This window comes from Podarcis vaucheri (genome assembly GCF_965113315.1).
Source record: "Podarcis vaucheri genome assembly, chromosome: 15".
NCBI classification, from domain to species: domain Eukaryota; kingdom Metazoa; phylum Chordata; class Lepidosauria; order Squamata; family Lacertidae; genus Podarcis; species Podarcis vaucheri.
Genome location: NC_138753.1, coordinates 27,980,430 through 27,997,587, shown reverse-complemented (window position 1 = coordinate 27,997,587; position 17,158 = coordinate 27,980,430). Strand labels below are relative to the sequence as shown.

The 17,158-nt window shown below is 46.9% G+C and overlaps 1 protein-coding gene across 1 annotated transcript; it reads right to left on the bottom strand.

Moving 5' to 3' along the window:
- On the bottom strand, nucleotides 1-7,231 carry LOC309519594 (NXPE family member 4-like). The gene is made up of 6 exons (XM_082200746.1): nucleotides 7,063-7,231; nucleotides 6,826-6,886; nucleotides 5,690-6,410; nucleotides 4,778-4,839; nucleotides 3,753-3,974; nucleotides 1-672 (listed from the first exon to the last, which is right to left on the bottom strand). Exons 1-6 carry the CDS (start codon nucleotides 7,186-7,188, stop codon nucleotides 137-139), a joined length of 1,728 nt encoding a protein of 575 aa, XP_082056872.1. The 5' UTR covers nucleotides 7,189-7,231; the 3' UTR covers nucleotides 1-136.
- Nucleotides 7,232-17,158: the final 9,927 nt, after the last annotated feature.

The following is a 17,158-nucleotide window of genomic DNA, read 5'->3' as shown; positions in this document are numbered from 1 at the left end:
TCTGCTTGCCCTTTTTTCCTTGCAGCCCATAGTGCAGAAACTCCTTCGCTGGGGTGGATGAGCAAGATGGACACTCTGACATTGCCCTCCCAAAATAAAGTGAAATTGACCAGGTACGTCCCATTATTTTACTGCCTTAACATATGTAAGACAAAAACATATCAATCTGACTTCCGACCACGTGATCTGGTGGGTGAACCAGGTTTGTGCCATAGGCAACTGTCATGTCCCAGGCATCAATGAAGCCCACCTTCAGATCTCGAAAAATGTCCTTTAGCGCAAGGTATTGGGCATAACCATGGAAGTCCCCAAATCGCTCCTGGTCTATTGACATCTCCCGGGTGTTCTCTGCTTTGATGATGACTTTTGTGTCTGGGCTCCTCAGAAGAAGACGTTGGATGGCTGCCCGTATGTTAATCATTCTTCGAATGAAGAGCTTGATGGGGAAGGGGCGGAAGTGTTGGCCCAGAGAGATGACAACTGCTGTGTCTCTGTCACCTGCTACAAGGTCGATGTCCCAAGCGACATAGCTGTGGTCTTTCACTGTATACTCAAAAGAGCCTACAAAGGGGTGAGCATGTTTTTTCCAATTGATTTGAATGTTTCTAGCCATGTCCACTGCGACCAGTGGATCGAGTTTCCCGAATGCATAGTGCTTGACATATTTCAGAGCTAATGTAGGAAAAGAGAAAAAAAATCAGTACAAGTTTTTTGGTCATTGCCCTTAGAAAAATTAGGGGACTACTTCTTGTGGGGAAAACTCTACTGCATGTCTGGTGTACTCTCTTGGATCTGATGGTGCTATTTGTTTCAGGACAATTACAGAGACATTTGTATTAGCCTGATTTCCCCACTACTTCATAAGTACTGTACCCAGGTCTCACAGAGCAATTCTATACCTCCCTGCTGTTCTCAGATACCAGTCCTGCTACAACATACAATGTTGCTAGATTCTGCACAGCAGTGCTCAAAATTTGTCGGGGGATGACCTGTGCCACAAACCAGATTTAATGAACATATCAGAGTGCTCTGTAAATTGGTAAAGTCTTTTATATATCAATCTTTTAGCTCTTCCACACCCACCCAATGCTCCTATCCCTTCTTCTAGATTCTTTTAGCTCCTTTTAAATTCTCATAGACTTTTATATTCACCTTCTGTTTTAATACCTTTTAGTTTTCCAAAATGCTTTTCAGATTTTAAATGACTGTATCCCACCCTTTAATGCTGGTCTATGACTGTAATAAAGATTTGTACTGTAGTGTATTGTTTCAGGGCAAATACTTTATCTCTATCCTATTTAACAGGCTGCCCCCACACTGCAAGGAACTCCCATGGAGCAGAGGACAAACATCTTCTAGATGTCCTTTCTCCATTCCTCTTGGCTATAATCTCTTTGCTTCAGACAGTTGCTTGGTGGCATGGAGGGGAAAGAGATACAGTCATACGTCGGGTTACATACGCTTCAGGTTATATACGCTTCAGGTTACAGACTCCGCTAACCCAGAAATAGAATCTCGGGTTAAGAACTTTGCTTCAGGATGAGAATAGAAATCGTGCACCAGTGGTGCAGCAGTAGCAGGAGGCCCCATTAGCTAAAGTGGTGCTTCAGGTTAAGAACAGTTTCAGGTTAAGAACGGACCTCCAGTACGAATTAAGTACTTAACCTGAGGTACCACTGTACTGCAAACTGGTGTTGCTTTACTTTCAGGAGCATAGTGGAACCTGCAGCTTCTGCTCGAGCCATCTAGCAAAAATGGACAATTCCATTGGAGCTGCCTTTCCCCTGCACATTAACCTTATGATTTAGCAAACATACATACAAGCACGGTGTGACTCTAGGAGACAAGGAACACACTCTTGATTTCTTGCACACCATTCCAGTGTAATGCTGCCAGCTTCACCGGCCACATGTGAACTCTGGGAGCAAAGCTTCCATTTGCCTAATTTCTGCACCGGGTTTCTGCAAGGGGCAGCCTCTAGGCTGAGCGTTGTCAACATTTTTGGGTCAGTGGCTACATTTGGAATTTTAAGAGAGTTCCAGGGGTGCCAGCCCAAAAGCGGATGCCATGAGGTTCATGGCATAATGTGGGAGTGTTTAAGTGGTTCATCCAATGGAGAAGAGGCCAATCCAATCCGAACAGGAACTGAGCAGAAAGAGCAAACTGTCTCTCACATACAGTGGTACCTTGGTTTGCGACTGTTTTGGATTATAACCAAGTCAAACCCGGAAGTGTGTGTCCCTTTTTTTGGATTACAACCCCCCCCCCTTTTTGGATTACAACCGATTATTATTATTAGTTTTTTAGAGGCCCCATTGGCGAAAGCGTGTCTTGGGTTGCAACCTGTTTTGGTTTACAACCGGGCCTCCGGAACTGATTATGGTTGTAAACCAAGGTACCACTATCAAAATAAAAAAATTCCTTCCTGTAGCACCTTAAAGACCAACTAAGTTAGTTCTTGGTATAAGCTTTCGTGTGCATGCACACTTCTTCAGATACACTGAAACAGTGTATTCAGTGTTTCAGTGTATCTGAAGAAGTGTGCATGCACACGAAAGCTTATACCAAGAACTAACTTACCGTAGTTGGTCTTTAAGGTGCTACAGGAAGGATTTTTTTTATTTTGACTATGGCAGACCAACACGGCTACCTATCTGTAAGGTACCATTATATATGTGGATTTATGGGGGGCGGGGAGGGAGATCTTTACAGACACCTTTTGTAGGCACCGTAGGGGGTGCTGGTTGTTACACTGCCACCCCAAGGTGCCATGCTGGTGGCTGTGGGTCATGCATGCCAGCAGCAGAGCTGGAGAGGGATGTGGGCTTGGAGGGTGAACGGAGCCTGCCGTGTGCCAGCCCAGCCCTCACTGCTGAAGTGACACTTGAGCTGCTTTGGGGCTGCCTTGGGGAGGGTGGCATGAGCATTGCCCTCCCCATGCACCCAGGCCAATCACCCTGGCAGCCCCCCATCACTGCTGCTCCCTTGATGCATGCATAGGCAAAGACTAGAAAGGGATCAATCAGGGATCAGAGTGGCCCGTGGAAGGTGTATTGTCATAAATAGGCGAGGATCAAGAGCCAAGGCAGCAGTGAATGACTGGAAACAGGCCCTCTAGTTGAGCAGACTGAGGAGGAAACTCTGAGCCTCAGCTGGGTGGGGTTCTCCAAGCACAGAAGAGATGCCTGTTGCATGTGTCAGGCAGGGGGTGGGGAGTGTACAGAAGACAAAGGAGGTAAAGTTCTGGGGTGTGACTGCTGGGGACCTGTTTGGGACACTCTCTCCTTTCCATCTTATACCTTGCTACTCAGTCTCTTATATAATGAATGTTGTAGCAAAGAAAAAAATAACAATTTACAGCCTTAGACTAGGAGATGGCTCTTTTGTGGGTAGAAAGGACTGTGAGATAGCAGAAGAGGACTGTGAGTTAGCAGAAGCAGGCACTGTGTGTTACTGGAAGCTTTGCTACATTGAAGAAGAAGAAGAGTTTGGATTTGATATCCCACTTTATCACTACCCAAAGGAGTCTCAAAGCGGCTAACATTCTCCTTTCCCTTCCTCCCCCACAAAAAACATTCTGTGAGGTGAGTGGGGCTGAGAGACTTCAGAGAAGTGTGACTAGCCCAAGGTCACCCAGCAGCTGCATGTGGAGGAGCGGAGACGCAAACCCGGTTCCCCAGATTACGAGTCTACCCCTCCTAACCACTACACCACACTGGCTCTTGAGATTATATCTAGGTGGGAGAACGTACTATTGACTCTCTTTGTGAGATACTCCATCCATTGCCGCAGAGTTGAGTCTCCCAGGAGGTAAATGATCTTTTGTTTCAAGCAAGTGTTAATCCTATCCAAGGTATGGAAAGCTGACATGTTGCAGAACACAGGATGCCACTGGTTCTGCCAGACGAAGCCCCTGGGAGATGGGGACCTCATGCCAACCTTGCACTTCTCGCTCGCCGTAGTCGTCGCCATGCCTACCAAAAGGAAATGAGAGACAAGCAGGTGTCAGTGAACTCTGTGACTGCAGCGCTGTGAAGGAAAGTGTGAATGGTCCCACAGCTTCCTGGGCAATCATTGGGGATCCCAAGCTATAGGAAGAAGGACAACCAGCAGGGACAACCCTTTATTGCAGCTCCTCAATTCCACTCCTGGCAAACCGTGTGCCAGCCCAGAAGATGTCGTCATTTTCAAGGATGGGGAAGAACCAGAATAGCAATGGAGTTATTTGTCGTAATTATTTGGCCTCCTGCTTCTACGCCAAGAGGTTTCGGAGGGTCTGAGGACAAGAGCAGCAATAACGGATAAACTTAAAAACTGTGGAAGGCAGAAGACCAGCCAAAAAGTCTTAGCTTAAAATAGAGAAGACACCAAGATCCAAAAGGTCTGGCTGAATGAAAAGAGTCTTTCTTGGGAATCTCCTAAAGCACACAAGAGGTTGGGGTGCAGGAGGAGGTTGGGGGCCAGAGTCACTAGGTTGGGTTGAGCCCAGAAAAAATATGCTTGGGGATGGCAAACCTAGGCTTTCTTGCACCCTTGGCAAAGAGCTGTATCTGCACCGCCTGTCCCTTGTGGCCCCCTTGTCCAGAGCAGTGGAGGAGAAGCCCAGGGAGTATGTGGACAGGTAAGCAAGGCTACTAGCCACTTCAAGCCAAAATGGACAGGCATGGTTTTTGTGTTATCCCACTCCCCTTGGTAGGGGCCAGCCTCACCAACCCCTAGGCATGCCCCTGGATGGACCACACAAAAGTTGTGACAATAATCAGAATGTCCAGCTCACTTTCACAGGCAACAACACGAATGTCCCCAAATGTCTGAAGGATCTCAGCTCCGGTGTTGGACCTTTATGAAAGAAAAAATGGCCATTAAAAATCAAGTTGGAATATAAGTCCATTACCCAGAGTGCTGCGGGCTTTATCCCACCCCATTCTCACACCTCAGTGGCCTCTATCGGAAATGGACGCCTTGGCTAGATGGTTCTTGGTGTGTTCCGGCAAGATGATTATTGTATTGTCGTGTTCTCCTTAGGTGCAAATGGAAAGTTATATTGGAGTTTCTTTAAGACAGACCCCAGAGTGTTCGAGCTGTGGAAGATGTTTGTGAAATCAAGGAAGCTACCTGTCAAAGCATTGCTCCATCAAGTTCAATATTGTCTACACTGACAGGCAGCAGCTCCCCTACAGATAGATGCTGGGTATCAAATTTAGAACATTCAGCTTGCAAAACAGATGCTCTACCATGGAGCCACAACCACACCCCCATATTACATTGAAATGTCTCAAGGCTGACCCCAGAGTGCTCTTGATTTGGAGGAACCAAAATTAATAGTGTTAATAGTCCTACCCTCCAGAGCTGGAAAAAACAAGCTTGCTCCATCTTCCATATGACAGCCCTTGAGATATTTGAAGATGGCTATCATATCTAGAGCACATAACTTCCTCCAGAGAATGTTAGGAAGTGTAATTTTCTAGAGCTACAATCCCCAGCACCCTTAACAAACTACAGTTCCCAGGATTCTTTTTGGGAAGCCGTGTGCTTTAAATACATGGTACACATATATGCTGTGTAATATCCCCCCCCCCCGGTCAGAAAACAGTAGTTTTCTGATGATTGATGTGACTATTTGCTAACTGTTTTGCTAACTGTTTGATGGGACCCCGGGTGTTTTGCAGGCTGAAGCGAAGAACAATACCTGCTCAAAAGGCTGTGTTCCAAGGCAGTGAGGTAGGAGATGGGTCTGTTGTTGGACTTCAGGCTAACAAAGGCATCGCAAGGTACATTATTTGGTTTCTCACAATAGAAGGCCTCTCGGTCTCGTACATCTAGATACTCACACAGTTCTGTGTCTGTGGTCTTGTTAAAACCACATTCAGTGTGGACGCTTGATGTCCCATTTAAAAATTTGCCTGTGAAAACTATTTTGTCGTAGCCTTTTTTCCTTGCAGCCCACAGTGCAGAAACTCCTTCGCTGGGGTGGATGAGCAAGATGGACACTCTGACATCGCCCTCCCAAAATAAAGTGAAAGTGACCAGGTACGTCCCATTCCTATAGTCTGTGATGCGCCCAGAAGCTCCAGCCCTAAGACTTGAAGAGGAGATCCTCGCTCGTAAGAAGTCTCCTCCGTATTCCTTCCTCTTGCCCAAGTAGTTGTATAAATCCAGTCGAACCATCAAATGCTCGCCAACACAATAAGAGCTTTTGTAGTTTAAGATGGTGGCCTTGCTGTTCTTAGCACTTGTGGTGGTATTGATATCAATGAAAGTGACGCTGGGCATCAGGTCATCTAGTTTTCTAAGGAGAGCTTTAATTTCTCTGTCCTTTTTTGCCCATTCCATTCTAGTATGTCTCGGGGTGCCATCTTTCATTGGCCAAATTTTGCTCCTGCTGCCTGCAATTTCAATGCTAGAAATGTCTGAAAACATGGGATTCATTTATCATTTTGGGACATTCAAATTGTTTTTTCTTTATTACATCAACAGAAGTGTGCTCCCCCCCCCCTGGTATATTGCTTGATATTCACTTTCCACACAAACTAAGACTTTCAGCATAATTGCCTAATATTTTGGACACCCCATTTGCAGTGACATTAGAGAAACACCCACAATTTTACCATCTGCTGGAAACGTTTCTGCTTTGCTAAGCATTTTTGTAGAATTAATTTGATTTGACGTCTGCCGTTTCTTCTATATTTTATGATTTTATAATTTAATGATATTTTAGTGATTTTATTGCACATCAGGTTTTTTTAATGAGTTGGTCATTTAGGAATACTCTTATGAATAAAATAAATAAATGTTTTATGGACGTTTGAAAGCAAAAGCCCTTACCAATATCCATAGCCATTCCGTTTGCTTCTGACTGCTTCTTCAGCGCTCCACAAATGAAATTCTTGAAAATTGCAACAAGAAATAACAGTGAGAGTTTGCACACTACCTTCGCAGTCTCTACTCTTTAGTTCCACAAGATGAATGTTCACAATGTATTTACACACACAACTTCAGAATTATTGATTTCACTGGAGAGACATGAGCTTTCATGGAGGGGGAAAGTGTGAGGATTCCTACCTTAGTGTCAGTTCTGTGGAAGGTGTAGCTGAGGATGATGATTGCTCCCAGCACCAGGGCCAAGAAAGCTGTCGGTCTCCAGGTATGTGTCAAATGCATTCTGGTCCCCTCTGAGAAAGTCCTCATGAGTCACCACCTTTGATTTCAAGCCTACCATATACAACATGAACAGGGCAGGTTGTGGGGCGAGCGATGACATAACTGCACAAGATGGTAGTTCAGGCCATCTGCTCACACCACCAAATTATTTCATTTTGCAACACTGATTAGCCCTCATCATGCTATTTCAAATTTTGAACGAGAAAGGAGATTCTCCAGAGCTTTAGCAGGGCAAAGAAAAAGTACTAACAAGTTTCTACACAGGGTGAACAGCTAATCCAGAGCTTTCCAAACTCTGTGTTGTGACACATTTGTGTGTCGGCCGCAGTGTGTTGGTGTGTGTCACACAAATGCTCCCCACTGTCCTCCTGGGGCTGAAAAGGGTTAGTTTAACCTCTGGTTTGCTAGTAAAACTGAATGATTGTGTCGCGAAATGATGCATGTCCAAAAAGTGTGTCACCAACCTGAAAAATTTGGAAAGTCTAATATTGTAAAATGATGAAGACACTGACATCCCAAGCCTTTGCCTTCTCAAACTTCAGGGGATGCTTTATTAAGAATCCTGCTAATCCTCTCATGACATTAAGGTTGCTTATGTAATCTAGGGACGCGGATGGCACTGTGGGTTAAAAAACAGAGCCTAGGGCTTGCCGATCAGAAGGTCAGCGGTTCTAATCCCAGCGACGGAGTGAGCTCCTGTTGCTCGGTCCCTGCTCCAGCCAACCTAGCAGTTCAAAAGCACGTCAAAGTGCAAGTAGATAAATAGGTACTGCTCCGGCAGGAAGGTAAACGGCATTTCCGTGCACTGCTCTGGTTCACCAGAAGCGGCTTAGTCATGCTGGCCACATGACCCAGAAGCTGTACGCCGGCTCCCTCAGCCAATAAAGCGAGATGAGTGCCGCAACCCCAGAGTCATCCACTACTGGACCTAACGGTCAGGGGTCCCTTTACCTCTATGTAATCTAAACTTGTTCAAGCTCATTCCGATTCGTGGTCAAGTCACTTGAATGCTATAACTGGCGAAATTCTATTACGGTTGTGATGCCACCCTAATTGTAGGGATGGCATTGCAGGGTGAGGGCACACCCACCCCTGCAGCATAAGACAAGCCACAGCTGTCTAGCTGCCATGCCCACTCCTTGACCTTTTGTCTCCTCAGCAGCGTTCCGTGCCCTGACCTTTACCTCCTTTGCAAAGGTCTTGCTCATTTCCCCCTTTAATGGGAACATGATGCGGTGGAGCAAGTTGCATAGATAACTAGGCAACACCCAGGGGGTTCGGGATTGGAGAAGTGTAAAAGACAAAGCCCTGAATGTATCTTGCTGGTTTTGTGTACAGTGGTACCTCGCAAGACGAATGCCTCGCAAGACAAAAAACTCGCTAGACGAAAGGGGGTTTTTTTTGAGCTGCTTCGCAAGACGATTTTGCCTATGGGCTTGCTTTGCAAGACGGAAACGTCTTGCAAGTTTGTTTCCTTTTTCTTAACACCATTAATACAGTTGCGACTTGACTTCGAGGAGCAACTCATAGAACGCGGTGTGGTAGCCTTTTTTGAGGTTTTTTAAGACTTTGGTATTTTTGAAGCTTTTCCAAAACTTTCCCCGCATCGTGCTTTGCAAGACAAAAAAAATCGCAAGACGACAAAACTCGCGGAACGAATTAATTTCGTCTTGCGAGGCACCACTGTATCTTGCTAATAAAAAGAGCCTCTGCTAAGCTAGCAATCAGCTTGCTTTTCGCACAGCTCACTTGCATCATGAACTCCCGTGTCGGCTCTTTTATTTCTGCACTAATGGTGATATTTCACAGTGGTGTGGCGTGGAGTGGATGAAATGCCCCTTTGATTAACTTCTCTCTTAGGTTGCGTACAGGGGTGGGGTTGAGGCTGGTCAAGAGTGGCTCACAACAGTCGTGCAATGCAGTCCACTATTCTGTTGAATGAGAGGGGACAGACCTAGGCTTCCTCCCCCAAAAATATTGGGCAAGGCGATCCATCTAAGAAAAGAAAAATCTTACATAATTGTAGTTTCTCTTTAACTCACAATGATTATTTCTCTCTCCTTTTCCCAGTTTCCCAGTGATTATTTCTCAGTTTGCATCTATACATATTAATCAACGCAAGTACGTGTTCTGCAAATCTCTCTGTTCTTTGATCCTCTTTTGGGTGACCTTTCAGTGGCCACTCCCATTCAACAACTCTGTATTGCGATTTGTCACTTGTGCCGTCCTCTAATACTGAACTTAGGTGACCCTGTCAGTTTTGAAGTGAAATGTTCCCACCCAGAAGAAAGAAAGCTGGTTCCCACACAATAATGTTAGCTTAGAAATTAAAACCAATCCCTCTCTGCCAGCCGTATGTGGACCTTTGGATTTTTCCAAGGGATTAGGGCCAGGCAGGTGAATACTGTACCATGAATTTAAGAAATCACGAACATTTCCTTCCCTATACTATATGGAGAGGTTCCAGGTGAGAAGAAAGGGAAAAGGACATTGTGATGTAACCCGGGCTCCTTCAGAGTGTCTTTACCCCTCTCTTTTCCCCAGCCCCCTGCTGGGTGGGCAAGGGGGTGTCACAAAGAAAGTCAGCTTAAAGGTGATCATTGGAATTAAGGCTGCAATAGAACAGCTGAACTGCATTTCCAAACCCTACTGAAAGTGTGCAGGTTGTCCCACAAGGGTCCCACAAGGGATGGAGAAGTGTTTTGGACTCGGATCCTGCCCTGAGCCCAGTTAACCTCTTACTCACCAACCTCCTCCTCCAGCCTCCTCCATGCCCTGCACGCTGTCTCTCACCTCCTCCCTTCTTGCTTGCGCGCTGTCCTCCCTGCAGCAGGCGAAGGCAAGCTGGTATTTGTTTATCTTCCCCTTGTTTGCAGTGAGGAATTTGCCCTGGGTAGGTTGGGCCATGGGTGAAGGGGAGGGCCAGAGAAGAGAAACGGAGAGCCTCTGAGCATGCGCCACTAAGCTCACTAAGAAAAGCAAGCTAGCAATCTCAAAGTTTCCCCAAACATAGGATTAGGGAAGAATAAAGGAGGGTGCTGTAATGGACAGACTGGTTTAAACCTCTCACTAGGGAGAGTGAGAGCAAGAGAGATTTCACTTTACAGAGCTAAAAGACTAAGTGGGTGGTAGTCCATCTTCCCAGCTGGGATATGGTTCAGATAGGCTTATCGCCCAGCTCTGGGAAAAGGCATCTAAACATATTTGAACCAAGGACAGACATTTTTCCCAGCACAAAAGCTATCCATCTTTAAGAGTGTGATGCTGGGCCTGCCTCTGGGCACAATGAACACACCTGCCTCTAGTTTTAGTTGTGAGCATGACATGCATACACTGTATTTAAGGCCACAGAAATCTCCCTTATACCAGGTCAGGCTTTTGGTCCATCACTGACCGGCAGTGCCCACAAACCAACAAGTGTTTCAGGCGAGGAAGTTTCTTTCCCAGCCCTACCTGTCTATAAGTGCATGTGGCAAGAGGTAGGAGAGTTAGGGCTTCAGACATGGAGAGTAACTCACTGATACAGAGGGAAGGCATGGATAGGGGGTGCTGGTAATCAAAGAAAAGGATTAACAAACAACGGATCCATCTGGGGTGTATGTCAGGAGGGCACCAGTAGGGAGAGTCAAAGCCAATGACAGGCACCTTCTGTTTCAACTTTTAAATGCCTGAAAACATTTCTATTCTGTCAGGCTTATGCAGGCAATACCATTTTCCAGCATTGTTAGCTGATTCCTGTTTTATTTTAGATAGAGGCTAGCTAGCTAGCTAGAATGGTTTTATAGGTAATTGTTGTAAACCATTGCTGCAGCCACCAATCACCCGTCCAATTGCCACAGAAAATCTCCTGCTCGAGGCAGCAATCAGTCCCCTGCCCCACCTCTTCACTATCCATGTATAAGAAGACACCCCATTTTTGACATTAATTCATAAGAAAACAAACCTCATCTTATACAAGGAAAAGTACGGTATATTTTTCAATAACATGTTTTTTAATATATAGTCATGGCGTTTATGAGGGCATTGTTTTAATTGTGTTTTCTCCTCGCCCCCTACCAAAACACTTCTGCAAACCCCTCTGCAGAAGAGGTGGCTGGGACGTGAGGTCTTCTGCTCCACTCTCCATAACAACTTACCTGCACCCCCAAATCACCCTACCCCACCTTAGTCTGAAGTGGCACCCCCGGACTTCCAGGGTGGCGCCATCGGCAATGGCGGACTCCCTCTGAACTGGAGGGACTAGCTCCGCGGGAAACGGGTCTTCTCCGCTATGGCGAAGCGGGGACCATTTTAAAAATCACAGGCGGATGATGCCTGTGACCATGGGACTCAGCGGGCACCTTTAGGGCCCCCCCTAACTCGCTAAGGAATCCACTAACGGGCTCCGAAGTGAAGAGGGGGAAGTGGCGCGGTGCTGTGAGTCAACTGCTATTTCCGTGGAGCGAAGCCGCATAGCCGTTGCCGGAGAGCGCTGCCTTTTTCCTGGGACAATTTGGACTCTAAAATAAGCACCTGTGAGTACTTAGACTTTGAACAACTGGACATTAAATGGGGACTTGTGAGCAGAAAGGAATTGGATCTTAAAAATCTATTTTAATTTGTTACGGAACAGGAAGGTCTAAACAGGAAGTCAGCCTTCCATTCTTTTGTAGACAGAATAAAGCAAAGACAACGTAAACTAGAGCTCAGAAAATCGCCTTTAAAGGATTGGATTTCATCATTTAGAATTGTGGAACCCCCCCTTCGACAGCAGGAGAAGAAGGGGGATCTTTTTCGGACTGTTTAATGTGAGTTTAAAGTAAAGCAACTTTTCTCCGTCTTGATCCTGGAGCGGGGTGTCAGGACTGACGTTTGAAGTTCATTGACCAGAGACAAGTGTTTTTGACAGATAGCTAAAAGAAGAGAAACATAGTGATTCCATTGCTTCCCTTCGCACTTTAAAGGAATAAATATTGACAAAGTATCTCAAAAAGGGAAACTTTGTTGCAAGAACAAATAGAAGTTTTCTCCCTAGAGGGAGACTGTGAAACTGTAACCAACTCCAGGGAGCCAGCAGCTGTTACAGATTACAATCGTGGGAATAGGCATTTGACCTTGCAGGACAATGTATTCAGAAGCTTTGTTGTGTGCTTTCTATAAAACAAATGCCCTACTGGAACAGTTACATGAGAAGGTGAATTTGATGGCGACTTCGACTAGAAATTTTGAACAGGCAGTGGGAAATTTTGAACAGACAGTGGGAAAATATGTGGAGCCCACCCAGGAATTAAATCAGGAGTGTGTCCTGACAGAACAGGCCCAACAGGAATATGAGTTTTTGGATTTGACAAATGAACTTGGAAAAAGCCAGATTTGGAAAGAAAAAGTTTGGTTTGGCTTGGAAATGGGGGGCTGGATTGACCCCCCCCCCTATGCTGGGATGTTTGGACTTTTCAAATCTGGCAATGGGCCGTGAGATGTTTGGGATTGTGGGGGCTCTTAATTTTGGAGGGTCTTTGAAACATGCTTTTAAATACCATGTGGAATTTAGTGTTGAATATGGAAAAGGGGCTGATCTGCCGAGAAGGGCTAAAAATAGTGCCAAGCTGGAGTTACCACGAGCAGGAGACAAGGGAAAATACAGTTACAAATATGAAGAAGAGCTGCGGAAGGGACTTGGAAGAGACTTGAGGGCCTCGGATATAAGGCTGCCAGGTTAATGGGCTAGATTGATGGGATAATAATGACTGACAAAACCCAGAACCAGGAGGAAGGGACGTTGGATGAAGAATGGATCTGTTTCTATTTCTTTCTTTCTTTTCTTTTCTTTTTTTATCATTAGAACTGTTTTATAAAATTGATGAATGTCAGAAAAATGTTGGAATGTAATTACTTGGCTTTAGTAAAGATGTTTAAAGAATTATGAAAGAATATTATGGTTATGAGAAGTTGGTAAGGATAAGATTTAAGTTTTAAGCTTTAAGGTTTATTTTCCTATAGAAAGACAAGATTAAAATAGTTTAGGGTAATGTAATGACAGAATATTATGAAATATGGAAAGGATTTGCTGGGATAATTAATAACTAGGATACAAAGAAAGGGAGGAGGAGGAGGTCAAAGAAAGAAGGTAATGACAGTTGAGGATTGGATAATAATGAATTTGTTTTTAAATGTTCTTAATTGTTTGAGGTGTATTTTTGTATTTTTTCCCCTTGTATTTTTTCTGTATTTTTTTCTTATTTTTGAATTTGTATTCGTATGGTTGGAAGGGGTTTGTTTTCTTCTTTTTCTACTTTGTTAACTGTCAGGGAACTGACATCAGAGGAAAGGGAGTTGGTAGGGCTCCCAGAGACTGGGAGAGAGTCAGCAGCCAAAGCAGGGACAAGGAGGGGGAGCGAGGGGTCTCTGGAGGAGGATCTCAGTAATGCTGAGAGAGACGCAGCAGCCCAGGCAGGAAACAGCAGGGGAGAGAAAGGGGTGAGAGACACATCCAGCGAAAATAGCGGGGAGGTGTCAGAAGCAACTGCAGGGAGACCCATGCTTTGCCGGAAGCTGCCACGTCGTGAGTCCAGGAGACGCGTTTCCGTTAAGGAACTTCTTTGCTGGAAGCGCTTCCGCAGGCAGCCACTGTCAGACTCTACTAGTGACTAGAGCAGACATGTCTGAGGAGCTCTGTCACACACAGAGGTTTGTGGGGCCGCACAAACTCTGAAGGGGCACAATTTTAAGCACAAGCAGCTAATCATCCCCTGACAGCAGTCTGACAGTCTTTGTACGCTGCCTGTGCAGGAGAAAGCATCATGAGCAACCCAGCCGGAACCGGAGAGGCAGGGGTTGGAGCTGGTCCAAGCTTGGAAGAAAGGTATCAAGCTCTGGAGGTCCAACTTGCGCTGCAGACGGCGAGGCTCGAGGAGAGAAGGGCTCAGGATGCTGACAAAAAGGGGAGAACCACTCAGTTCCCCAGAAAGGTACCAGGATTGGTGCAGAAGTTTGGGGGGGACCCCAAGGATTACCATGCCTTTAGGACCGAGATGCAATATGCCCTGAATGTGCAGTTTGATGAGTTCCCTGATGAGGAATCGCGAGTTGCTTTCGTAATTGGGCATCTTGAGAAGGGGGCGCGGGACTGGGTTCGACCCCTGATGGCAACGCACAACGATATCCTAAAGGACACTATGAAATTCTTTCGTGCAATGGATATCATGTTTTCCAGCGATATTGAGGAAGGGGTGGTGCGCAGACAGCTAATGGCTTGCAAGCAGGGAAGCAGATCTGTCCGTGAGTACTGGACTGAATTTACCATGCTGATTCACAGATTGGGGTGGGATTTATCGGCAGCACCCATTCAGATGCTATTTGAAGAAGGTCTTTCTTCGGCTGTGAAAGACGAGCTGTCCAGGAGCCCCAGGGCGGTGTCTATGGATCAGCTGACCAAATCTGCGCTGACCATTGGAGCGCGCCAGGAGGCAAGAGCTTTGGAGAGGCGGGAAGGGAGAGGGGAACGTTGGAAGGAGTTACGCATTCCAGACATTCCTGAGCCAGCTTTCCCGCCGGCAGAGCCGATGGAAATCGGAACAGCCCGCGCGCGCGCAGTTTCAAAGCCCAGTGAGGGGGCGAAGAAGGAGGGAAAGGGAGCCCGGAAATGCTATCTCTGCCAACAGCCAGGCCACTTTGCCAGAGTCTGCCCCCAGAGGAAGGAATGGCAAGGGATGGTGGGAGCAGTTGAGGGGGGAGAGCAGGGAGAAACGGAGCAGGTAAAAGCCAACGCCTGGTTGCCACCGTCAGGGCACTGCAGCCAGGCCAAAGAGCAGTGAAAGTGCCCGTGCCAGAAGCTCCTCGACCTGCTCTAGTGATTGAAGTGTCGCTAGAGCTGCAAAATGGACACCCCCTAAAAATAAAGGCGCTGTTGGACTCAGGCAGCTTCTGCAATTTTATGAGCAAGGAGTTTGCTGCTGAACATCAGATACAGACTATCCCTTTAAGCAACCCCCTGCAGGTGACCATGATCGATGGCAGGGAACTGTTGGGAGGAGGAGTTAGCTTGCAGACCGTCCCAATGATAATGAGGGTGGCAAGGCACACAGAACTGATAGCGTTTAATGTGGCCACCTTGGGAGGCGCTCCCATTATTTTGGGAATGAGCTGGCTAGCCTTACATGATCCGCTGGTGGGCTGGCATCAAAGAGTGGTTTCCTTCGGTTCAGCACATTGCTTAGAACACTGCAGGGGGGAAAAGGGGTCAGCAGGGGCCCAAGCCACCCTGGCAGGGACTGAAGTAATGGGGAAGGGGAAGGTGCCACCACAGTATGCTGATCTCAGCGACGTATTCAGCGAGAAGGAAGCTGACCAACTACCCCCGCATAGGCCCTTTGATTGCCAGATCAATTTACTCCCTGGAGCACAGCTTCCTGTAGGCAAGTTGTATGCCATGTCAGACAGGGAAATGCAGGAGTTGCGAGCGTTCATTGACAAGAACCTGAAGAGAGGCTTCATCAGAGAGTCCAAGGCAGCGGGGGGTAGCCCAGTGTTTTTTGTGGATAAAAAAAAACACGGACAAGCCGAGACTGGTATGTGACTTTAGGCGGTTAAATGCAGTGACAGAGCCGGCGGCTTTTCCTATGCCCAGGATTGATGATATTTTGACCAGGGTGCGGAAAGGAAAGATTTTTACAAAGCTGGACCTAAGGGGGGCGTACAACCTGATACGTATAAGGAAAGGGGATGAATGGAAGACCACCATGTTCACCCCTTTGGGGGCATTTGAATACCTCGTTATGCCTTTTGGATTACAAACAGGCTCCGCGTGTTTTCAAGCCTTCATGAACCACGTACTGGGGCCTTTGCTCTACAAGAATTGCGTGGCCTTCTTAGATGACGTGTTGGTGTATTCGGAGAATGAGGAGCAACATGTGAGAGACGTCAGAGAAGTGTTGAGCAGGCTGCAAGCCAACAGGCTGTGGGTGAAACTGGAGAAGTGTCAGTTTCATACCAAGGAGGTGGAATTCCTGGGGTACCGCTTGTCAGACAAGGGGTTGGCCATGGACCCCGGCAAGGTTCAAGCGGTGCTGGAATGGAAAACACCCAAGACCAGGAAGGATGTGCAGAGGTTCCTAGGGTTTGGAAACTTTTATCGTAAGTTCATCCGAAACTTCGCCCACCTGACGGCGCCCATCACGGACTGTCTCAGCAGTAAAAAGAAGTTTGTTTGGACGGGGGAGGCGGAGCGAGCGTTTGAGGAACTGAAAAGGGCCTTCGCCTCTGATGAACAACTTCTACATGTGGATTTACAAAAAAAGCTGAGGGTCGAAACAGACGCTTCTGACAGAGCCATAGGGGCGGTGCTTCTTCTGCAGCCGGGGAAGGAGGGGTCAGAGTGGCGGCCGTGTGCCTTCTTTTCGCGAAAGCTGAACAAATCTGAGAGGAACTACACGGTGTATGACCGGGAACTTCTTGCGATTCATGAGGCCTTCCGGAGATGGAGGCACCTGCTAATTGGTGCACAACAGAAGGTGCAAGTGTGCACGGACCATAAGAATCTAGAGTATTGGAGAACTGCGCGAGTGCTCAACCAACGGCAGTTGAGATGGGCCCAGGAGTTCTCCAAATTTAACTTTGAGATTTGTTACGTACCAGGCCCAGAGAACGTTAGGGCGGACGCTCTCTCACGCAAACCTGAATATTTGGAGGGAGAGGGTGCCCCCGAAGAGACCCATGTCATTCCCGAGGACCGCTGGGTGTGTGGGGCGGCATTGGTGGGGCAAAGGGAACTGGTAGAGGGAACGGTGCAGGATGAATACGCCCAGGACAAACTCAGGGGTCTCGGGAGGGAGGGAGACAAACCCGGGGGTTTTGAGGAGAGAAACGGGGCGTTGTACTACAAGGGAGCGTTATACATACCTGAAGGGGAATTGAGGGAAAAGGTACTCAAGCAACTGCACGATAGCCCCACAGCAGGGCATTTTGGGCAACACAAAACCATGTGGCTGGTTACCAGGGAATTCTGGTGGCCCAAGGTCAG

What these genes read in the sequence shown, in the direction of transcription:
- LOC309519594 (XM_082200746.1), bottom strand. Translation starts at nt 7,188, where the DNA reads ATGAGGACTTTCTCAGAGGGGACCAGAATGCATTTGACACATACCTGG. An exon ending in TCCACAGAACTGACACTAAG is followed by an intron (nt 6,887 to 7,062) that starts GTAGGAATCCTC and finishes GCAATTTTCAAG; the next exon opens with AATTTCATTTGTGGAGCGCT. An exon ending in TCGTGTTGTTGCCTGTGAAA is followed by an intron (nt 3,975 to 4,777) that starts GTGAGCTGGACA and finishes TCCTTTTGGTAG; the next exon opens with GCATGGCGACGACTACGGCG.